Raw genomic sequence first — 23,097 nt, 5'->3', positions numbered from 1 at the left:
TTAGCAGGTTTCAAACTGCATTAACACACATATTACTGTGCATCATGTTTTACCAGACATGTTTCAAATGGCTTTCTACACTGTAAACAAAATCTGTAATTTACCAGAATTTTTTAAAATATATTTTTTCAGAAATTTCCTGTTATTTTTAAATACATGAAATATCATTGAATTACAAAAAAGACGTGAATTAACATGTCGAATGTACAATAATGTGAAAAATTGCACCTGTAGATTAAGATGATTTATTTGCAGATGTTTTTGTAATTTTACATAGATTTGCTTGTTAATCAACTTCTATGTTATGTCATTTTGTGTTGTTATGGCTATGTAACATCAGGAAGTATTAATAGACTGTCAATTGGTAGGTATATTTACAGTAATTTGCAGTAATTTCACAGTCTGTTTTGTAATAGTCATGTATCTTTTGTCATTATTTCCCCTAAATTGGTAACATTATAGAAAAGTAATAATAACAGAAATGCATATTTTATATTATTCTTAAAATAGTCACAAAATAAAGTGAAGTGAGATTAAAGGCTTGCATCATTAAAATACAATCAATAGCATTTTAACCATTTCACTCATTGTGGTCACTACAGTGGACAGCTATTCAAAGGCAGTTTTTTTGTATTTGTATCAGTGTTGATGGTATACTTGCACATAAACCACTACATTAGACACTGATGTGCACTCGTTTGTCAATCTCATAAATTAAAACACATGTTGTCCACCTAAGTGGACATGTAAAAAAACTCTTTGAAAAGTACATTTTAAAAAATGTTGTCACAGTCTGGGGGAGGCAGACTGTATGAATTGAAAAAAAGACCCAAAATGCAGACTCCAAGGAACAGGGAACAGAACTTGAATGTTAACAAAAAGCGAGTCGTTTAATGAGGCTGGTAAAAAAGGTAGAAAGAAAGGGCAAGGCAAACTGAAGTAAATTAACATCAACCTAAACTGGGAGAACTAAATAAACAACAAGGAAAAACCTAGACATGAAACATGGCATGGAAAACGTGGCGTGAACACAGACAACCTGACAGTGACACTGAAAACAGAGGACTTAAATACACAGGAGGTGATTAGGGGAAGTGGGAACACATGGGGAAACAGCTGACACTAATCTGACATAAGGAGACAAAGGAAGCAAAGTTGACTACGCTGACATAGGACACAGACCTTCAAAATAAAACAGGAACATGAGACACAGACAAGACAATATAGCCTTGACGACATAAGACACGCAGCATGAAACACATAAAGGCAAAAGGAGACTAAAACACAGGGGTAGAAGACACAAGGGGAATCTAAATAAACAAATAAACTTAGATAATCTAATGAACTTGAAAATAGACCATGAATATCAAAATAAACTCAAACTTAAAACGCTGGGTCAAAAGACCCAGGATCATGACAAATGTAGTCTTTTTTTCATGCCTAAAGATGAATAAAAATACTTAAGAAAAAAATCTTGATTGAGGTTGTCATAATTCATGCATGTCAGGTTTAAATATAACAAAAATTTAAAAAAAAATTCTGACACTAAAAATATCAAAATATATTTGAGTTTTTTCAAATATAAAAATATCAGAAAGAAGTAAAGGTTGAAGTCAGGAACCATTCTGCAAAGAATCCGCTTTTGAACAGGATCAAAGAGTGTAGGGCAATCACTCTGCACTGCAACCTGAAGACCAGTTAACTTTCAAATCCGCAAAGATGCAGGGGGGGGAATGGTCTTTACATGGAGAGGTCATTCTGGATTCTGGAACAATCACAGAGGCACAGTGTGGAACATTTCAACTCATTCAACACTTTTATCTTTTTTCAAACAACAAACAACCATGGACAAATTCAGGGAAGGAAAACTAAGTATTCACAATTTGAATCAGGTGAAGGAACAAAAATTAACCCTACAAGATCAATCAGCTAAGCACTGTGGACGAGGCAGCATTCTGAAATTGTTGTTGTGAAACCAACTATAACTCATTTCAAAGGAGGACTAAAGTTCCATCATGAATCTGTAAGAAAAGTAAACCAGACTGTACCATTAGGCTGCTTACTATATCACACTGTCTTTATCCCAACTTGGCCCTAAATCTCTATGACCAGTTATGGTGCATATACTTATCAGATGTGTCAGCTAACTATAAGTATTAAACCAACTCTTCCCTCTCATGATGTTGAGAGGAGAGTGGGTTTGCTAGCTAAGCAAAAGCAGACTGAGGTGATGTTAGCAGGTTTAAAATACCTGCACACGATAATTGTTCAGTATGGTTCAGGACCCAGATTAATAGAGGAAAATCGATGGAATAATTTAAAGTTATTACTTAACCTAACCTAATTATCTACATCAGTGGATTCACCCTCATTAGTCATTTCTTGCTCTGGATTATATTCAACTTCTGACACTTCCCCCTCTAATCCATCTTCAGTGTCAGTTTCCTGGCTTCTCTTTCTCCTCACCAGTGTGGTGATCAAATGTGTAATCACGAGCCTCACTCTATATCGACCTGCCACGGTGCTGCCAGACAGTGCTCTGTGAGCAAGGCTTAGAAAACAACGAATCATTTCTATTAATGGGTTTATTTTTGACCAGGAACACCAAGAGTTTAAAAATGCTCAATAAAATACACAAAATGTTAAGCAAATTAATCACATTTAGGTTGTGCGTTGACATCCTCTTTGTGGAGAAAGTCACAGAATCTTAAGTCTGTCTGATCAAATTAACAACACTTTTCAGACATAAAACTTTTAAATTGGTCAAATTTGACCAGAACACAACACAAGGGGGGCTAGTACAGGAGTAACGGCTCCCACCGATGACACGCTCTTTGCAAATTTCTCGTCATTGTTTTGCCAGACAGTCTTTCCCTGTTAACATAAATTGTGTGAGCCTCCGATGTGTGATGAAAACAGAATGTCAGAGCAAAGCAGCCAGTTCTGGTATTCTCTGGGGAATTCCAATGGATACATGGTGCTGGGCTGCAAGCACAAGTCCCACTGCACGACTGACAGCGTTTGTTCTGTTCCTCATTGCACAAAGCAGCTGTCACTAGTCCTGCTCTCCTTGTTTAACAGCATATCTCCTGGTATCTCTGTCACACTCTTGCACTGTGTCTTGCAGTAACAATGACACTAGCAAAAAGCAAAAGTAGAAAAAAATTAGGATGGATTAGGAGAGAGCAATGGTGTTTGGGCACCTTTCCTAGAAGATGGGCAACCGTTTCATTCAGGTTCACAGTCGCACCTGTACCTGCTGCCAAATGCACCTACAAACAGATGTCTGGAGCACCAGGAAAACTTTTGATGTTCAGTGTGACTCTAAATTTAGGGTGCTCTCGATTTCATAGCTAGATGTCTTTAACTTTTTCCAAGACTTAATGTTAGAGGTTTTTTGTATAGCTCTGATTACAAATCGTTAGTAGTTTTCGGTTGTGGTTTATTTGTTAACAAAATTAAATGTTGAGACACATGAACTAAGTGTGTGATAACTGTGTTGTCACTGTATAACTAAACTTCATCATCATTTAATTTGTCATTCAATCTTATGCAGTCTCATGTGGAGCAATGGCCGTTAGCTCTTTCATAGGCTTTCACTCTAAGCAACCCGAGGAAGTGGTGAAATAAACTGCTTTGCATTGCTGCTCCACTAAGCTCTGTATGTCAGTGCTGTTGAATTGGTACATGTTCTTGTAAACTGTCACTAAAAGAAGAAGCTGGATTTTATTGCTCTGCGATTTTTCCCCATAGATTTCGTAAGCAGAATCTCTTCTGCTTTTGTGCTTGTATAAATATTCCTTGGTCTTCTTATTCTTCATGGCTCAGCTCTGAAGATGTTCCTGTGCTGTTGGCTGGTTCTGGGGGCTCTCATCCCCGCAACCTTGAGCATCAATCCTGGAGTAAAGGTCAGGCTGACAGAAAAAGGCATTGAATATGGTAAGGTTTGTGTAAAAGCTGTCCTCTTGCTCAAAAAGGACTGATTTCTCCAGTGTTTGCTCAGTAAATTATTTTTCTTTACATTTTGTTAGGCAGGCAACTGGGCATGGCTGACATGCAGCAGAAACTCAATTCTATCCAAATTCCAGACTTTTCTGGGAAAAAGAAGGTGTCTCCAATTGGAAAAGTCCAGTACAATTTGTCAAAGTAAGGCTCCAGTTTGTTCAACATGTCTCTAAATTCTGTTACAAAGTATTTTGTCCTGTTGCTGCTTAAACAAACAAAACACGAATTCTTCCAGTATACGTGTATTGAAGGTGGGAATACCAAAGTCGTCAGTGGATCTGGTGCCAGGGACTGGAGTCAGAATGTCTATAGGTGACGCCTTCATCAGTCTGAATGGAAACTGGAGGGTCAAGTACCTGCGAATAATGTGAGTGAGGTAACATCTCTTCTTTAGAGAAGTAATTTATCTGCTTAAAAATATAATATCTGATATTTTTTCTCTTTTACCAGAAAGCACAGCGGGTCTTTTGAATTGAATGTGAATGGTCTCAGTATCGCTACAACCATCTCCATCAAGAGTGACGAGACAGGCCGACCAGCGGTCAGCAGTGACAGCTGCTCAGCCGCTGTTGGAAGTGCAAAGGTCAAGTTCCATGGTGGAGCGAGGTGAGAAACCCAGCTGTGAGGGAGAAGGGTTTTACTATTTTACTTCATCTGCAGAATTCTTCTAATTCCTGCTGGTTTTGCTTTTTGATAGCTGGCTGTACAATCTCTTCACAAGGTTTATTGATAAGGCTCTGCGCAATGCAATTCAGAAACAGGTGAGAGCAAATCTGCTACATGCAGCAGAAATCCAGCTTACACACTTTACCTGCTAGGTAAGGTGTCTGCTAGTTCACAGTGTCTCACATTATCTTCCATCAGTAGTTACTCTGAAGTAAACGGATAATGATTAAAATAAAGAACTAAAGATTTCTGGGTTGGGCAGTGTTTCAAGATACTTTGATTTACCTCCAAAATTTGGAAACCTTAGGAGCCTTAGATATGCACTGAAAGCCAGAAGCAGGGAGGAAGGGAGGCAACAAACACAAACCAAACTACACTAATAATGTAGCCTAATGGAAATCATGAAACAAGCTGTATGTGGAATGAAAAGTTCAGCTGCAGCAGCATTAAGTTTATCATTAAACAAACACATCATCATCTCTTTGCTTTCCCAGTTAGAAGGATTTTTTTTTTCTCAGAAAATCTTGTGTATGTTTTTTCATTAGGTTCTTTTAAGCTTCTACATGGAGAACTGTGAGCTTCTCTTAATGGATATCCATGTTGCTCATGGATATCCATTAAGAGAAGCGATTAAGCGATTATTTAACATCTGCTCTTTTGTTCACCAAATGTTTAATTTTGAAATGTCTTTGTGAGCCTTTAATGATGACTTTCTCCAATACAAATCAAAGTCTAATACCAGATTTCTTCCGTTTTGCAGATCTGCCCTCGGGCCACCACTGTGGTATCTGATTTAAACCCTCAGCTGAAAACTCTCAATGGTAAAGTATCCTGTTTAGTTAGTCAGTCAGCTGTTTCACTGGTGATGAACATATGAGTGAGCTTCTGTCTCTATGCAGTCTTAGCCAAGGTGGACAAGTATGCAGAGATTGAATATTCCATGGTATCGTCACCGACTGTTTTAAAGTCCTCGATAGATCTGAGCTTGAAGGTAAAGAATTATGCAACACTACATTTTTACAGGAATCTAAAGATATCATTTTATTATTTAAAAACAATCTGGAGCATTGTTTTCTGGGTCTTCTTTCTCAGGGGGAATTTTACAACATCGGGAAGCATCAGGAGCCTCCGTTCTCACCAGCGGCCTTTAACCTGCCACCCCAGAACAACAACATGTTGTACATCGGCATGTCTGCCTTTACTGTCAACTCTGCAGCCTTCGTCTACAACAATGCTGGAGTCCTCAGCCTGTCCATCACTGACGACATGGTAAACTGCTGCCTCCTGAGTCTCATACCTTCTTTTCAGGACATCAAACTGATCTAACCTTTCTCACTTTGTCGTGCCAGATACCAAAAAGCTCTCCAATCCGACTCAACACCAAAACATTTGGAGTCATTATCCCACAGGTGACAACACATCCCAGTCATTTTATGTGGCGCATTCTTGGCAGTTTTTCACATGAAATTCTTTTTTTTGCCAGATTGCTAAGCAGTTCCCAGGTCTGATGATGAAGCTGCTGGTGAAGATGGAGAAACCCCCCACACTGACCTTTGAGCCCAACAACGCAATAGTCCAGGCCACCACCACAGTGACGGCCTTTGCCATCCAGCCCAGCTCTACTCTGTCGCCTCTTTTTGTCCTGAACTTGGTAAGTTACCCAACTGATATGATTTTAAATTGTCTTTGTGGTTTTAGAAAACCATCTGAAATGAACCACCATTGCCTTGACAGGAGGCCAGCGTGAGTGTCCGTATGTTTGTCAGTGAAATGAAATTGGCTGCAGCTGTCACCCTCAACAAGTGAGTTAACTGGCAAAGAAAAATAGGGCCGAGAGGTCTTTGTTAAGATGAACATCACGTTCTAATTTAGTCTAATTTGCACAGAATGGATCTGACCCTGGACAAAAGTAATGTGGGAGACTTTCAGGTAAGAAGTGCATTTTTATACAATAACAGTCTGAACCATCAGCAACTCAAACTAACCCTACATCTAACCTACAGGTCAGGGCCCTCAATAGCATCTTACAAGGGGTCTTCAAATTGGTGGTGATACCCACAGTTAATGGTGAGTTCATCCTCACTTTGAAATTTAAAGAGCTTTTTTCACCAAAATCTCCAAAAAGGATTTCCATTTGCATTTTCACAGCAGCTCCAAAGTCCTTGGGAATATTAGACAAACAACACGAGGGACCAGCAGGATTATTATTTTTAACTACATATGTCTGGATAATTATTAATATTGTATTGTGTAAAACAGACCCCCAGCTTTTGCTTATATGGAAACTATTCTCATTCCATTTCTTTCTTTCTGTTGGTTTAATTTACGCTATCAGCTCATATTTTATAAAGTCAATAAGTTTATGAAATCTGAAGAAGTTCATTCTTTACCTCTCAGGTGTTGTTAAGAATTTAAAACATAAAAGATAAAGTTATTCAAGTAATTCACAAGAATCCAGAATACTTCCACCACAGTACAGGAACTGACTCACCTACCTTCACACCTGGAGATAAAATATCGGGAATTTCAGGAGTGGGACCACGCCTCCAAATATGCTCCTCCCGGTTCTCATCTATATAGTTCCCCCAGTTCTAACAGCTGTTCGTTCTCATTTATGTGCCTCACCTTCCCTCCACTTTTCAATTCTTTAACTTCTTCACTTCTGTTTAGTACATGGGGATCTGCCAGGTTCGCCACCAGCCCCCTTCGAGGCCTTCCCCAAACCTAAAATGGGCACGTGGGCCCAGCTAGTGAATAGCGCTTGTACTGGTCTTCTGAATATTTTACCATTTATTTTAAGATTCTACCCCATTTTCTTATTGGGGAAATCATAAAATGTTCCAAAGATATATACCTTTGAATCACCTTCAGGGTCATCTCCTTGTGCATCTCTTTACCACTTCTAATAATGCTGTTTTTAATTTGCACTGTGGGAGTCTATTTTTTAACAGTTTAAATGAATGAAGTTCATCAGAGACCTTACTTTAACACATTCCACTGTTTTCTCTTAAATTGTATTTTAATGTTATTGATGTCAGTATTTTCCTTAATTGAATTTGTGTATGAAGCTACATTAGGTGGAATGATTCCAGTGCATGCTATGTAATACATCTATAATATCATTATGACATTTTGCCACATTTGTGAAATTGTGATCTAAAATTATGAATCTCATTTTGCAGTCCAACTTGCTAAGGGATACCCACTGCCCACAATTGGAAAGATGAAGCTTATGAACACCCAGCTTGATGTGCTGAAGGTCAGAGATACTGATAATATGTTGCCGTTGTTTTTTAAATCAATCTATTTCATGCATGTGAGCGTATTGCTTCTTGTATATGACATGAGATCTAATTAAGAAATCTTGACATTTCTAAGGAATGAGCAGATTTTTTTTAACTCAAAGCTGTGAACTGTTCCTTCTAGGACTACATCCTGATTGGGACAGATGTTCAGTTCAGCTGAACTGCACTCCTGAAAACTCCCAGGATTCTTTTCTGCATTCTGGCGTCCTTCCATGAAGACACAATTACAGTCAGAGTACGATAATCTGGTAGAAATCCCCAAGAAAAAGCTAAATAAGTATTACTTCTGACAGCAGTCAGAATATTGTGTTTTCTATGTATTGGTTCTCCTCTGAATTTCCATTTCTATATTTAGTGCGTATGGACTTTTTTAATATGAGTGAAATGAGTTGCCAAGGACATCATCAGCACATCATCAGCTAAATGTCTTCTGAGCTCCAATCTATAGACCACTTTAGGACTGCTAGTCTTTTTGCAACTGCATACATCACTCTGTGGTTGGTAGAGATTAAAAGAATATAAATATAAACTACTTCCACATGGTTTTATGGGTGAAGCTACATGACATTAATCTTAGCAACCAGGATACAGTTGTCCAGCTAGCTGTAACCAAGCTAGCTGTAACCAACCAAGCTAGCTGTAACCAAGCTAGCTGCACAAATATGACATGATTCATTTGCAACAATAAGTATTTTGGCAAAAGAAAGCTAAGCTACTACTTCAGCCCTGCAGTCTGAGTTAACCTTTTTCTCTCAAGACTACATTTTGACATAAGTCAGCTTGGAATTTACCTTAGTTGGGATTAGAATTGGACTGTAGAATTTACCTTAGCGTGTCTTCCGGCTAATATTAGCTAACGCTTGCTTCCCTGTTTGCTTTTTGTAAGTTACCTTACAGCATGTTCAGACATTGGCAATTTAGAGTGCTTAATAAATGACAAAGTCACATAAAAGACAATGTGTCTCCTTATGATTCAATGATCTTAAAAAATGCCACTTTATGTATCACACAGAACACCGTCAGGCATTGTTCAAACAGCTTTTAATAAACTTCCATAGTTTGTTTACAAGTGAAACTTTCACAGCTTGTTGCAACAGTCCACCTGAAAGCATCCTCCATTTGTCAAAAACGTCAAACAAGTGATGAAGGAAATGTAGCAGTCTGTTCGATGTGGTATCATCCGTGTCCATCAATCAGTGACATGTTTAAGTCACGGTTGAGTTTGAGCTACATGTTCATCACGCTGGTCCTCAGGTGGAGTCCTACAGCGCACTTCTCTGGCTCTCAGGGAGCTGAGACTGAGAGCTCGACCTCTCAGACTCTGGGAGTTGGCAGACAAGATCTAAAACAAGACAAAAGAAGATGCCAGAGAATAAAAGACTGAATACAGGAACCGTATTTATACATTCAAGATAATTAATATTCCTGAAACACTTTCCCAGTCACTTTCCTGACTGGTGACAATGTACCCAGCATTTAAAGTTGGATCAACCAATTCTTACAGCAGAAACATTAAACCGCTGACATGATGAAACATCATAAACACATGATATATTCACTAAAGGATCCCTTAAAACTTGGCTTTGACTATTTCATGTAGTGGCCTAACATTCATTCAATCCGCCAAACATGTTGCTCATATAAATTGTGTTTTTTTAGAAGACAACAGATATTCTTTAAAGTTGCCTCCGTCTATATCAATTATAGCCTACCTTCACCAGCACATAGTCTCCAGCACTGATGGGTACAGTGCTGAATGCTGTAGGCTGAACATGAACATCCTCTTTGGGGAAAATCACTTTCATGTTGCCATCAGTTCTTCCACACAGGTCCTCGGCAGATCTTTTACTTTCCTGAATAAAAATCAAAAGCAACCAATTCAGTTTCTTTCTACTCAAAGCAATTTAAGTTCCAGTCAAGAAGCAACATCCAGGCCTTAAGCCCACAATGAAGTGCCAAAAAACTTAGTTCCTCAGCAAGTAAACCACCACAAACCTCCATGTCAAAATATCTAACTAAACAGCACTAAAAAGCATGACTACAGTCTGTTACTTTGTTTTACTATGTCATTGTGGTGGGACGTGGTCTCGCCGGCTTTAAACATGAACTATGTCCTGTTGTTGTTGTTGTGTGTAGGCTTCAGCTGAAAAGCTGCAGCCGAGTATGTAAATCGACAGCCGCAATAAAGAGGTGTAGTGACAAGTGCAAATATGTGGTCGGGTCTGTCATGCATCGTTTACAGACGTACATTTGGACACTGGCAAAGCTTGAAGTTAGGGGGGCTAATACAACTCAATGAACTGGACCTCTCGACGATGTGCTGTTGGTGCCTCTTTAATGGAATAGCCATATAATGGGGCTGTTACCAGGTACAAAGTGTGCTTCAGTTTGTGCAGTAATTGTGCACGTTTGTGTTTGTCTTTTACTCATATAGCTCAAAATGTCCAAAACCAATGGGTGACATCACAACAGCTACACCATCCTTTACATACGGCCTGTGGTTCAAGGGTGTGGCTGACGTAGTTACTGTTCACTGCTCTACCACCTGCAATCGTGCTATTTGAAGGACAAAATATATTTAAAAACAATTTTGATAACACACTGGTAAACTCTGTGTGTATTACTCACTCCCTCCACCAGGACAAGCTGTGTACTGCCAATGAGAGCAGCGTTGACCCTTTCAGCTTCTTCTCTGAACACGGTGATGCACTCCTCCAGCCTTCGCTGCTTCACCTCCACTGGGACGTCATCTTGGAGCCGGTGGAAGGCATGCGTCTTCTGAATGTGTGGCAGACATGGAAAAACAATTACATCACATATCATTTAAAGGACGGGAGAAAAGAAAGTAAGTGAGTTCTAGAGTAAGAAGAACTCACCTTTCTCATACTGTAAGCAAAAAGGAATCCCACATTGTAGCCCACCTCTCTGATTAGAGACAAAGTCTGCTGGTGGTCGTCCTCAGTTTCACCACAGAAGCCTGAGATGAAGTCACTGCTGAGACTCACGTCTGACACACGAACAGAAATTATGTGAAACAGACTGCAGTTAAAGAGGACAGAAGGTGCTTTTCCTTATTTCTTAGTGTATTTTTTAATTTTACAGATAGATTCAGGATTCTCCTGGAAAAAGGAGAAAGTTTTGTTGGTCTTTGTTAAGATGAACATCACGTTCTAATTTAGTCTAATTTGCACAGAATGGATCTGACCCTGGACAAAAGTAATGTGGGAGACTTTCAGGTAAGAAGTGCGTTTTTATACAATAACAGTCTGAACCATCAGCAACTCAAACTAACCCTACATCTAACCTACAGGTCAGCACCCTCAATAGCATCTTACAAGGGATCTTCAAATTGGTGGTGATACCTGCTGTTAATGGTGAGTTCATCCTCACTTTGAATTTTAAAGAGTTTTTTTTCCCCACCAAAATCTCCAAAAAGGATTTCCATTTGCATTTTCACAGCAGCTCCAAAGTTCCAGGGAATATTAGACAAACAACACGAGGGACCAGCAGGATTATTATTTTTAACTACATATGTCTGGATAATTATTAATATTGTATTGTGTAAAACAGACCCCCAGCTCTTGCTTATATGGAAACTATTCTCATTCCATTTCTTTCTTTCTGTTGGTTTAATTTACACTATCAGCTCATATTTTATAAAGTCAATAAGTTTATGAAATCTGAAGAAGTTCATTATTTACCTCTCAGGTGTTGTTAAAAATTTAAAACATAAAAGATAAAGTTATTCAAGTAATTTACAAGAATCCAGAATACTTCCACCACAGTACAGGAACTGTACTCACCTACCTTCACACCTGCTTTTACTGGAGATAAAATATCGGGAATTTCAGGAGTGGGACCACGCCTCTAAATATGCTCCTCCCGGTTCTCATCTATATAGTTCCCACAGTTCTAACAGCTGTTCGTTCTCATTTACGTGCCTCACCCTCCCTCCACTTTTCAATTCTTTAACTTCTTCACTTCTGTTTAGTGCATGGGGATCTGCCAGGCCCGCCACCAGCCCTCTTCGAGGCCTTCCCCAAACCGGAGCTCAATTCATGTCCAAGCCATTCACCTTCATCTACTAAAACGCTGTCAAACCTAAAATGGGCACGTGGGCCCAGCTAGTGAATACAGCTTGTACTGGTCTTCTGAATATTTTACCATTTATTTTAAGATTCGACCCCATTTTCTTATTGGGGAAATCATAAAATGTTCCAAAGATATATACCTTTGAATCACCTTCAGGGTCATCTCCCTGTGCATCTTTACCACTTCTAATAAGTCTGCTGTTTTTAATATGCACTGTGGGAGTCTATTTTCTAACAGTTTAAATGAATGAAGTTCATCAGAGACCTTACTTTAACACATTCCATTGTTTTCTTTTAAATTGTATTTTAATTTTATTGATGTCAGTATGCTATGTAATACATCTATAATATCATTATGACATTTTGCCACATTTGTGAAATTGTGATCTAAAATTATGAATCTCATTTTGCAGTCCAACTTGCTAAGGGATACCCACTGCCCACAATTGGAAAGATGAAGCTTATGAACACCCAGCTTGATGTGCTGAAGGTCAAAGATACTGATAATATGTTGCTGTTGTTTTTTAAATCAATCTATTTCATGCATGTGAGCGTATTGCTTCTTGTATATGACATGAGATCTAATTAAGAAATCTTGACATTTCTAAGGAATGAGCAGATTTTTTTTAACTCAAAGCTGTGAACTGTTCCTTCTAGGACTACATCCTGATTGGGACAGATGTTCAGTTCAGCTGAACTGCACTCCTGAAAACTCCCAGATTCTTTTCTGCATTCTGGCGTCCTTCCATGAAGACACAATTACAGTCAGAGTACGATAATCTGGTAGAAATCCCCAAGAAAACAGCTAAATAAGTATTACTTTTGACAGCAGTCAGAATATTGTGTTTTCTATGTATTGGTTCTCCTCTGAAGTTAACCATTTCTATATTTAGTGCGTATGGACTTTTTTAATATGAGTGAAATGAGTTGCCAAGGACATCATCAGCACACTCATCAGCTAAATGTCTTCTGAGCTCCAGTCTGTAGACCACTTTAGGACTGCTAGTCTTTTTGCAACTGCATACATCACTCTGTGGTTGGTAGAGATTAAAAGAATATAAATATAAACTACTTCCACATGGTTTTATGGGTGAAGCTACATGACATTAATCTTAGCAACCAGGATACAGTTGCCAAGCTAGCTGTAGCCAAGCTAGCTGTAGCCAAGCTAGCTGTAGCCAAGCTAGCTGTAGCCAAGCTAGCTGTAGCCAAGCTAGCTGTAGCCAAGCTAGCTGTAGCCAAGCTAGCTGTAGCCAAGCTAGCTGTAGCCAAGCTAGCTGTAGCCAAGCTAGCTGTAGCCAAGCTAGCTGTAGCCAAGCTAGCTGTAGCCAAGCTAGCTGTAGCCAAGCTAGCTGTAGCCAAGCTAGCTGCACAAATATGACATGATTCATTTGCAACAATAAGTATTTTGGCAAAGGAAAGCTAAGCTACTACTTCAGCCCTGCAGTCTGAGTTAACCTTTTTCTCTCAAGACTACATTTTGACATATAAGTCAGCTTGGAATTTACCTTAGTTGGGATTAGAATTGGACTGTAGAATTTACCTTAGCGTGTCAGCCGGCTAATATTAGCTAACGCTTGCTTCCCTGTTTGCTTTTTGTAAGTTACCTTACAGCATGTTCAGACATTGGCAATTTAGAGTGCTTAATAAATGACAAAGTCACATAAAAGACAATGTGTCTCCTTATGATTCAATGATCTTAAAAAATGCCACTTTATGTATCACACAGAACACCGTCAGGCATCGTTCAAACAGCTTTTAATAAACTTCCGTAGTTCAATGTTTACAAGTGAAACTTTCACAGCTTGTTGCAACAGTCCACCTGAAAGCATCCTCCATTTGTCAAAAACGTCAAACAAGTGATGAAGGAAATGTAGCAGTCTGTTCGATGTGGTATCATCCGTGTCCATCAATCAGTGACATGTTTAAGTCACGGTTGAGTTTGAGCTACATGTTCATCACGCTGGTCCTCAGGTGGAGTCCTACAGTGCACTTCTCTGGCTCTCAGGGAGCTGAGACTGAGAGCTTGACCTCTCAGGCTCTGGGAGTTGGCAGACAAGATCTAAAACAAGACAAAAGAAGATGCCAGAGAATAAAAGACTGAATACAGGAACCGTATTTATACATTCAAGATAATCAATATTCCTGAAACACTTTCCCAGTCACTTTCCTGACTGGTGACAGTGTACCCAGCATTTAAAGTTGGATCAACCAATTCTTACAGCAGAAACATTAAACCGCTGACATGATGAAACATCATAAACACATGATATATTCACTAAAGGATCCCTTAAAACTTGGCTTTGACTATTTCATGTAGTGGCCTAACATTCATTCAATCTGCCAAACATGTTGCTCATATAAATCGTGTTTTTTTAGAAGACAACAGATATTCTTTAAAGTTGCCTCCGTCTATATCAATTATATCCTACCTTCACCAGCACATAGTCTCCAGCACTGATGGGTACAGTGCTGAATGCTGTAGGCTGAACATGAACATCCTCTTTGGGGAAAATCACTTTCATGTTGCCATCAGTTCTTCCACACAGGTCCTCGGCAGATCTTTTACTTTCCTGAATAAAAATCAAAAGCAGCCAATTCAGTTTCTTTCTACTCAAAGCAATTTAAGTTCCAGTCAAGAAGCAACATCCAGGCCTTAAGCCCACAATGAAGTGCCAAAAAACTTAGTTCCTCAGCAAGTAAACCACCACAAACCTCCATGTCAAAATATCTAACTAAACAGCACTAAAAAGCATGACTACAGTCTGTTACTTTGTTTTACTATGTCATTGTGGTGGGACGTGGTCTCGCCGGCTTAAAACATGAACTATGTCCTGTTGTTGTTGTTGTGTGTAGGCTTCAGCTGAAAAGCTGCAGCCGAGTATGTAAATCGACAGCCGCAATAAAGAGGTGTAGTGACAAGTGCAAATATGTGGTCGGGTCTGTCATGCATCGTTTACAGACGTACATTTGGACACTGGCAAAGCTTGAAGTTAGGGGGGCTAATACAACTCAATGAACTGGACCTCTCGACGATGTGCTGTTGGTGCCTCTTTAATGGAATAGCCATATAATGGGGCTGTTACCAGGTACAAAGTGTGCTTCAGTTTGTGCAGTAATTGTGCACGTTTGTGTTTGTCTTTTACTCATATAGCTCAAAATGTCCAAAACCAATGGGTGACATCACAACAGCTACACCATCCTTTACATACGGCCTGTGGTTCAAGGGTGTGGCTGACGTAGTTACTGTTCACTGCTCTACCACCTGCAATCGTGCTATTTGAAGGTCAAAATATATTTAAAAACAATTTTGATAACACACTGGTAAACTCTGTGTGTATTACTCACTCCCTCCACCAGGACAAGCTGTGTACTGCCAATGAGAGCAGCGTTGACCCTTTCAGCTTCTTCTCTGAACACGGTGATGCACTCCTCCAGCCTTCGCTGCTTCACCTCCACTGGGACGTCATCTTGGAGCCGGTGGAAGGCATGCGTCTTCTGAATGACATGGACATGGAAAAACAATTACATCACATATCATTTAAAGGACGGGAGAAAAGAAAGTAAGTGAGTTCTAGAGTAAGAAGAACTCACCTTTCTCATACTGTAAGCAAAAAGGAATCCCACATTGTAGCCCACCTCTCTGATTAGAGACAAAGTCTGCTGGTGGTCGTCCTCAGTTTCACCACAGAAGCCTGAGATGAAGTCACTGCTGAGACTCACGTCTGACACACGAACAGAAATTATGTAAAACAGACGGCGGTTAAAGAGGACAGAAGGTGCTTTTTCTTATTTCTTAGTGTATTTTGTAATTTTACAGATAGATTCAGGATTCTCCTGGAAAAAGGAGAAAGTTTTGCTAAAAATGAATGGACAACACCAAGATCTCTTTACATTCGTTCTACATACAAGTGAAAGATACTCAGGTAGTAAAATGAATGTTTAAATGTAATAATCGTACCCAGAGACAGGTGACAAATTGAAGGAGAAACCTGATTTTAGTACCTGGGATGATCTGCTTTATGTTCCTCACAAGATCGAGGTAGGCCTCTCTGGTGTAGCTGTACATATTAGGAGGAAAACAACATGTTATGAGGACAATTAGTGGTGTTTAAGTTTAATTTCACAAAGTCATATGCTAGTGAACTAATCTCTTACCCGCGACGCATTGCTTTAAGGACCCGGCTGCTTCCACTCTGGGCTGGAAGGTGGATCTGCTTACAAATGTTCCCTCGCTCCGCAATCAGATGCAAAACCTGTAAAGATCGACACACAGACCAGGTGAGCAGGGCTCACTGAACCAAGTGTTTATCCAAAGGAAGAAAAGCATATTAAAGCAAATACCTCATCAGGAAAATCCTTGGGGTGAGGTGATGTGAATCTGATCCTCACGTCGGGATCGATGCGTGACACTTGGTCGAGCAGGTCAGAGAAGCGCAGACCTCCCCGCTTTGTCTGGTAGACGGTCTTAAAGCCACGGCTGAGCTTGGTCACATCTGAACCACAGAACTGCTCGTCTGACATGTCCCTGTAGCTGTTCACATTCTGACCCAGCAGCGTCACCTCCTTCACACCCTGACAGAAGCACCCAGCACACACTCGTCAGGCACACTCAAGTGTTCATTTTAGAGCGCTGAACTCAAAGGACGACAAATTTGCAGCAGTGTCAGACACATGAATAATTCAGAAGAAAAGGATCAAAATCAGCACCAGAGAACCAGACATAATTATTAAAGCTCTCGCCTACTGCCTATAGAGTGCAAACTGTATAAACACAAATCTACATATGAATTTGGAGAATCTATAAACAAGGTGGATGATATCTGGGCACTGAGAGCTCTCTGACCAATCATATTCAAGCTTTGGATTCCTTCAGTACAACAGTCTATGTTCAGAGCAAGAGGGAGATTGCATTTACTGTGTAGAAAAGAGGGATAATGTTAGGGTTTTCACTGTCATCACATTAGCTTCTTTTATCCATACCAGACCAGTTAGGGGTGGATCTGACTGAGAAACAGAGGGATGCTCCAAGCTCACAGCCCAACGATTTGTTAATGAGATGGTAAAGCATACCCTGCTTTAGCTCCTTTTTTACTTTACTGGACAGTTTATATTAGAGAATGAACATCATACTGTATTAAATGGACTTGAAAGTAACAACTGAGACCTCAAACTGACAAGTAACGCAATTGCTGAGGTGACAGATCAGGTGAGTTGACTTATAGACAGGGCTGCACATAAGTGGTCTGCAGGTGCGCTTGCGCTGTCAAAATAAAAGACGCGCACCAGATAAGAAGTTGCAACGCGCGTTTGTGTACATAAGATTTTCTGAAGGAGGACAGACATTTGTTTAGAACTAAGCAATTACTTTGGTGTTCCTCCAAAGAAATGTCAGAAGGAGTCCGAACCACAAAAGAAGCGCGTATTCTCGGAAAAGTGGTTGCAGGAGATGAGCTGGCTTCAAACAAATGATGAACGCACAGAGAGGTGGTGCAGAATATGCCACATATTGCAACTTCTTATCTGGTGCGTGTCTTTTATTTTGACAGCGCAAGCGCAACTGCGGACCACTTATGTGCAGCCCTGCTTATAGATGCATACATCTTTTTAATGATAAGAGGCATTGTTGCCCCCTGCTGGCCATAATAAGAATTAAAGGTTTCATGTACTTTTTCATAAACTTCATTTTTCAGACTTAGAAGCTACAACCATTTTTATAATGGCAGGAGGTCTATGATTTATGGGTTCTTATCAAAAAATGACTGGTTGTACAGAATTTCATCGACTTCCTTATTGCATGACCTCAATAAACACTTTCATGATGAGATTATGGTCTTAATCAATAGTTTCAACCTTTATTGAAAGGAACATGGCATATGTTTTCAGTCTTGTCTCCCCTCGACCCCAACCAGTTACAGCAGATAGCTGTCGCTTCCTGGTTCTGCTGGAGGTTTCTTCTTGTTTAAAAGGGAGTTTTTCCTTCCCACTGTTACAGCTTACCTGATCAGAGAGCATACGAACTTCCTCCAGGATAGAGCGGACGGGTCGACTCCTCTCTCTCCCTCGAGTGAAGGGAACAATGCAGTAACTGCACATGTTGTCACAGCCTCGCATGATGGACCTGCCGGTACACAAAACCATCAGCAGATTCAGTGTGAAGATGCGTTGTTACAGGAAAAGGTGGATAACCATTTGATAAACAACATACACAAAAGCACTGTGCCCCCGAGGCGCGTGGTGGACGGGCATGACGTCAGCATAGGTCTCCTCTAAAGAGAGCAGCACATTGCACGCCTGCTGACCTCCATCAGATACAGCCAAGAGACGCGGAAGGTCCCGGTATGCATCTGGACCAGCGAGGACATCTACGAGCTTCTCTCGCTCCAGAAGCTCCATCTTCAGCCTCTCCGCCATGCAGCCTGAGACAAACACACCCATGAACGTACCCTTAATGTGACCTCCATCATCTGCATGAGAGCTTACTCACCTAAAATTCCAATTTTCATTGGTGTGTGGGTCTTTAATCGTTTCCTCTTCATAGCTGTTAGTTGTTGCAGTCTATTCCATATTGTTTGCTCAGCCTTTTCTCTGTTAAGAAAAGAGATTAGGTTGCAAAGCTGCCATCACCTAGCACTAGATTTCAAAACTTTTCATGAGTTTGATCTTTGCTCCTACCTTACAGAGCACGTTACCAGAAGAACAACATCTGCCTGCAAGTACACGCACATCTTAATCAAACTGCATTAAAATTACTTCTGCTAGATTCATAAAATAAAACCAGAAGTCAGCTGTACCTCGCTTAGATGAGCTGTGCGCTGATAGCCCTTCTTCTGCAGTATGGACCAGGCTATCTCTGTGTCATTCACATTCATTTGACATCCATAGGTTTCAAAATAAACTGCAACAATAAGCCAAAGAACCCCTTTAGCATCACCACAAGCATTCAAAGCTAAGTAAACAAATGGCTTTCACCGACCTTTCCTTGAGTTTCCCATCAACAAGCCTTCAGAGAGATAATCATGATTTTCTGAGGGTTCTTCATCTGCAGCACGGCTCCTGTTAGCTGGAAGCCCTTTAACGAAATCCTGAAAACTTGGACCAGATGATAGCCGACTCTTGAACTTGTCTACAGTCTTCTTCTTTTCTCTCACAGTGTCAACAGCGCTAGCCAGTTTACAACAGTATCTAGCCTGGATGCGGCTGAGAGGTGGCCAGTGTTGGGTTACTGTAAATATGGGTTTTAAAGTCCTGAGGTACTCCATGCTTAGCTAACCACAAGAGCAAAGGCTTCGTAATTCCCTATCGGGTGTAAATGGAAATGAGCGACTATGTATTTTAGTTAGCTACTTTTGCCGCAAGCTAAAAACTAACATAGTGTCAAAAGTCCCTTTTTACTCAGTAAGATACAGCACGAGTGCTAACTACCTCGAGTGAATTGTCATTCTGGTACAGATATCATGTGGAGCCAAAGATGTCTTAGTATCAAGAGGAGTCACTCCCTGTTTCAAGTTCCTGACGCTAATGAAACCCGGAAAAACGTTTCACTCTTGTGAAGTGTTGCTACATACTAGTAAGTTTGTTTCAAACATAGAGGAAGCTCGAAAAGAGGTAAATAGTTTTTATCTTTAAGTCAATTCAGGCGCTTATCCGGTGTGTTAATAAGATAATTGGTGTGTGGGTCGTAAAAGGTAATTAAATGTCAGACTACAATCCTCGAGAAGTCCGTAATGTACGTTAGACAAAAATGTCACTGTACGTCCATCTTCACGGTCCGTCGTCATGATCTCCTTATTCTAAACTATGGTTCCGTATGTGCGACAAAGCTTCAAAGGGAAAATTAACATTTACATAATTTGGTTACTGATGGTGAGACACCTGTCGGTCACCTTTATGTCGGTAGGTTATTGTTCAAAACTCAGTTGAGATCGACATTAGTGCGGCGAATGAGATAAAAAGTTAATGATTTGTGTTTGTTTATTTGTTTGCTTCTTTTATTATTTACATGAATCGATTGAGCTATCGAGCGTTTCCTCATTCATTCATGCACAAGTTTAATTCAAGTCAAGAAGCGTTTTATTGTCAACATAACAATATGCACTCAAGTATACAGTAGGACGAAATATCGCCCTCCTGGATCAAAGGTGCACAGTGTAAAGATAAAATGAAAAATTTTAAATATACATACAACTATACATTAATAAGCAGTGTTGGGGAGTAACGGAATACATGTACCTCCGTTACGTATTTAAAATACAAAATATGAGTAACTGTATTCTGTTACAGTTACCGTTTAAAAAGGTGGTATTTAGAATACAGTTACTTTGTTGAAATAAATGGATTTCACGGTGGTACTTCCCCTGTTTCATATTGTGACGGGTCAGGCCTGTTTGGGTTTTGACAGCTACGTTCTGTAGTTCCAGGCTGCAGCGTTACGGTTGCCATGGTTACAGGGTGACGCTCTCTCTGTGTGTTTCCTGGGTGAGAGAGTGCCTTTTTGTTGTTGTTGTAATAGGCAGAATGCTACCGGTATAGCTCTAAAGAATGTAGCATCATAGGCAGTGTAGTCCGTGCTGCAGGGAGAATGGACTGCCATACACGTTATGTGTCTGTGAGCGAGGGAGGGAGAAAAAGGAAAAGTACGAGCTGTCATCGAGCAGAAACGGGAGCTGGAAGCATGTAAATATAATAATAACCACTGCAGCCAAGAAGAGTGCCTGACGAGCCCAGTTGTAAGTAAGCTATTAAGACTCGACTGTACACCGTGTTCGTGTTTTCCTCCGAAACAATAAGTTCCGTTGGAGCAGCCTTTCAACGCCTCTCTCTGTCTCTCGCTAGCAAAGTTGACCCAGACAACAAAGTAAAGCTATTTTTCGGCTACGAGCCGACACAGAACCCACCGTATTAGTCAGAGGTCCCTTTACTACGGTTCGGAGCCGCGGACCTTCAGTAACAGTAATAAATCACAGCAATAGTACATTCATGTAGTTGTAAACAGCATGATAATATATTAAGTAATCCAAAGTATTCAGAATACGTTACTCTCATTGAGTAACGTAACGGAATACGTTACAGAATACATTTCGGGGCATGTATTCTGTATTCTGTAATAGAATACATTTTAAAAGTAACTTTCCCAACACTGAGCGTAGAGTTCACACTTCTGTCTGATATTGGGCCACCGTTGTGTTGCTTTGAACATGTATTTTTTTGGGTGAAAAAAAATGTTGTTTATTTGTTTAATAAACAATTTTGATACATAAACTTTCCTTGTTTAAACGTGCCACGGTGTTGTCTTTCTTTACTTGTGACTTCTTGATGTCGGTAAATACAGTAATTGAAAAACACATATAATATACACGTAATAATGTACAACAGATTATGGAGTATGCTTCTGCTGTGAGATCCTGCCTCCATGTACTAATGCAATTAATCACTGGACAGCTGGAGAGGTATGTTTATATATAATATTATATTAGGCCAATTTTCTTATACATATTTTTGACCTGGGGGTAGAATTGATTGTGAACTGCAAAGGGAAAATGCTTATAAACTTGCAAATTAAAAACATGATGCATTTAAGGAAACCCCTTTTCAATTTTATTTAAGAATTTGTTCCACTGTGCGATGGCCGAATCTGTTTCTTTTCATGGAGATAATTTCCCCTGCCTTTCCCTCACATGGAACAGAAGAGGCTGGAGTGCACAGAAACTGTAGAGATGCAGGTATACGGTCTTCCTGGGTCTCACAGACTATCACCTAAAAAGAATAAATAAAGTAAATTGCTGCACATTTTGTAGAATACCATTTTAAGATTATTTTAAAAATAAAATATATTTTTTATAACATTAAATGTAAAGAGTCAAATGGAAGTCTGTCTAAAGTTATTTAATGATATTTATATTATGAAGTAGATTTTTGACATTTTAAGTTTTTCACGTTTTCAGATAAAATAAACACGCACAAAACAAAAGCAAACAACAAGAACACAAAGCTGATAAACTCACCCGACCGACCAAAATCAACTGTAAATACTCTCTCACCATCAAAAAACTCCACAAATCCTGCGAATGATTCAACCACTGAAGCAGTTACGTTCTAAACGAAGCTTCAGATGTCACTGATCACGTGACTCTGGCAAAACGAATCAAGCCTTGACACAGTGTTTCTGAAGCAGTGTGTTGATTTTTTTGACAAACGCACCGGAGCGTCAGCTTCAAGCAGGCTAGCACTAGTAAATGCTACTGGACAATCTCGCTGACTTGCTCCTTCTGCCGCAGTCATCTACTGCGGCATAGGGGAGTAAACAGTTGGCGGGAGGGCTGATGTTGGACAGCCATGATGCTAGTGGCTATCCCAATGCAGAGTGAGGTGCAAATATCCTGTAGACTGGGTAGAGTGTAAAGTACTACCATCACTATTTGGTGTTAATTTTTAACACTTAACACCACTGTAGAATATTGTTGACACTGGTCAGTGTTAGTCAGCGTTAATCTTTAACTCTGTACAGTGTTAAAATAACACTAGGTCATTGTTAAAAATATAACACTTTGAAAAGTGTTAATGTAACACTCAAAAGAGTGGACACATATAGACACTTTTCTAGTGTTAAATTTAACACTCACAGTGTCAATTTTACACTGGCGATTTTGCTGTGTACAGTTAACACAGCTAAATGGCCGAGAAATTGCAAAGTTCCTTTTGAAATAAAGCTATTCAAAGTCATTTAACTGGGACTACAATAATAGCAATGTTAGCCAGCAAACAAAACGTTAGCACTAATTAACATAAGCTGCTAGGTGATGGTACTGGTTCAAGTTCTCTCATTGTTTGACATGTAGGGTGGATATTTTGGTGACACTGAGATTAGCGAGACACTAAACAGCAGTGTAATATCAATGCTAGATTAGATGTTTTCTAATCCGATAAACTGAAATGATTCCACTTTATAGAAGATGTTTGTCGCCTGTTTGTTTGAATGACAGGAACAGGAAACAGTGGTTGGAAATGACTGTTGTGTTACATGAGGGTAA

At 39.8% G+C, this 23,097-nt stretch overlaps 3 protein-coding genes across 5 annotated transcripts; 1 reads left to right on the top strand and 2 right to left on the bottom strand.

Annotated features, from left to right (window-relative positions):
• The first annotated feature begins 3,285 nt into the window (after window positions 1-3,285).
• On the top strand, window positions 3,286-13,203 carry LOC148102696 (bactericidal permeability-increasing protein-like). Of its 3 annotated transcripts, XR_015719026.1 has the most exons (17): window positions 3,286-3,939; window positions 4,032-4,146; window positions 4,241-4,372; window positions 4,456-4,611; window positions 4,703-4,766; window positions 5,432-5,492; window positions 5,571-5,662; window positions 5,764-5,940; window positions 6,021-6,080; window positions 6,155-6,322; window positions 6,406-6,473; window positions 6,558-6,600; window positions 6,675-6,738; window positions 7,854-7,930; window positions 8,098-8,211; window positions 10,617-10,821; window positions 10,910-11,071. XR_015719026.1 is itself a non-coding variant. In XM_087840509.1 (15 exons), exons 1-15 carry the CDS (start codon window positions 3,837-3,839, stop codon window positions 12,761-12,763), a joined length of 1,419 nt encoding a protein of 472 aa, XP_087696635.1. In that variant the 5' UTR covers window positions 3,286-3,836; the 3' UTR covers window positions 12,764-13,203. The 3 variants fall into 3 exon arrangements, 2 of the variants coding, with proteins under 2 accessions (XP_087696635.1, XP_087696634.1); XM_087840509.1 differs by lacking the exons at window positions 6,675-6,738; window positions 7,854-7,930; window positions 8,098-8,211; window positions 10,617-10,821; window positions 10,910-11,071 and adding exons at window positions 11,287-11,350; window positions 12,481-12,557; window positions 12,725-13,203; XM_087840508.1 differs by lacking the exons at window positions 10,617-10,821; window positions 10,910-11,071 and having other exon boundaries at window positions 8,098-8,582.
• Window positions 9,017-11,140, bottom strand: LOC102786326 (mitochondrial tRNA methylthiotransferase CDK5RAP1-like). The gene is made up of 5 exons (XM_087841176.1): window positions 11,077-11,140; window positions 10,853-10,983; window positions 10,605-10,754; window positions 9,689-9,829; window positions 9,017-9,318 (listed from the first exon to the last, which is right to left on the bottom strand). The coding sequence occupies exons 1-5, from the start codon at window positions 11,138-11,140 to the stop codon at window positions 9,187-9,189; spliced, it is 618 nt and encodes a 205-aa protein (XP_087697302.1). The 3' UTR covers window positions 9,017-9,186.
• Window positions 13,204-13,808: 605 nt separating the features above from the next.
• cdk5rap1 (CDK5 regulatory subunit associated protein 1) lies at window positions 13,809-19,792 on the bottom strand. Its single transcript, XM_087840506.1, has 13 exons — window positions 19,044-19,792; window positions 18,862-18,965; window positions 18,743-18,777; window positions 18,555-18,655; window positions 18,276-18,486; window positions 18,068-18,188; window positions 16,412-16,642; window positions 16,226-16,323; window positions 16,073-16,128; window positions 15,662-15,792; window positions 15,416-15,565; window positions 14,500-14,640; window positions 13,809-14,129 (listed from the first exon to the last, which is right to left on the bottom strand). The coding sequence occupies exons 1-13, from the start codon at window positions 19,327-19,329 to the stop codon at window positions 13,998-14,000; spliced, it is 1,797 nt and encodes a 598-aa protein (XP_087696632.1). The 5' UTR covers window positions 19,330-19,792; the 3' UTR covers window positions 13,809-13,997.
• Window positions 19,793-23,097: the final 3,305 nt, after the last annotated feature.

The sequence above is a fragment of the Neolamprologus brichardi genome, chromosome 5 (assembly GCF_056152115.1).
Source record: "Neolamprologus brichardi isolate AB-2024 chromosome 5, ASM5615211v1, whole genome shotgun sequence".
NCBI lineage: Eukaryota > Metazoa > Chordata > Actinopteri > Cichliformes > Cichlidae > Neolamprologus > Neolamprologus brichardi.
This window is presented reverse-complemented; position numbering and strand designations above follow the sequence as displayed.

What these genes read in the sequence shown, in the direction of transcription:
- LOC148102696 (XM_087840509.1), top strand. Translation starts at nt 3,837, where the DNA reads ATGTTCCTGTGCTGTTGGCTGGTTCTGGGGGCTCTCATCCCCGCAACC. An exon ending in CGATAGATCTGAGCTTGAAG is followed by an intron (nt 5,663 to 5,763) that starts GTAAAGAATTAT and finishes CTTCTTTCTCAG; the next exon opens with GGGGAATTTTACAACATCGG. An exon ending in CTCTTTTTGTCCTGAACTTG is followed by an intron (nt 6,323 to 6,405) that starts GTAAGTTACCCA and finishes TTGCCTTGACAG; the next exon opens with GAGGCCAGCGTGAGTGTCCG.
- LOC102786326 (XM_087841176.1), bottom strand. Translation starts at nt 11,140, where the DNA reads ATGTTCATCTTAACAAAGACCAACAAAACTTTCTCCTTTTTCCAGGAG. An exon ending in TTGCTTACAGTATGAGAAAG is followed by an intron (nt 10,755 to 10,852) that starts GTGAGTTCTTCT and finishes CCACACATTCAG; the next exon opens with AAGACGCATGCCTTCCACCG. An exon ending in GAGACTATGTGCTGGTGAAG is followed by an intron (nt 9,319 to 9,688) that starts GTAGGCTATAAT and finishes GTCTTGTTTTAG; the next exon opens with ATCTTGTCTGCCAACTCCCA.
- cdk5rap1 (XM_087840506.1), bottom strand. Translation starts at nt 19,329, where the DNA reads ATGGAGTACCTCAGGACTTTAAAACCCATATTTACAGTAACCCAACAC. An exon ending in GATGGGAAACTCAAGGAAAG is followed by an intron (nt 18,966 to 19,043) that starts GTCGGTGAAAGC and finishes TTATTGTTGCAG; the next exon opens with TTTATTTTGAAACCTATGGA. An exon ending in GAGACTATGTGCTGGTGAAG is followed by an intron (nt 14,130 to 14,499) that starts GTAGGATATAAT and finishes GTCTTGTTTTAG; the next exon opens with ATCTTGTCTGCCAACTCCCA.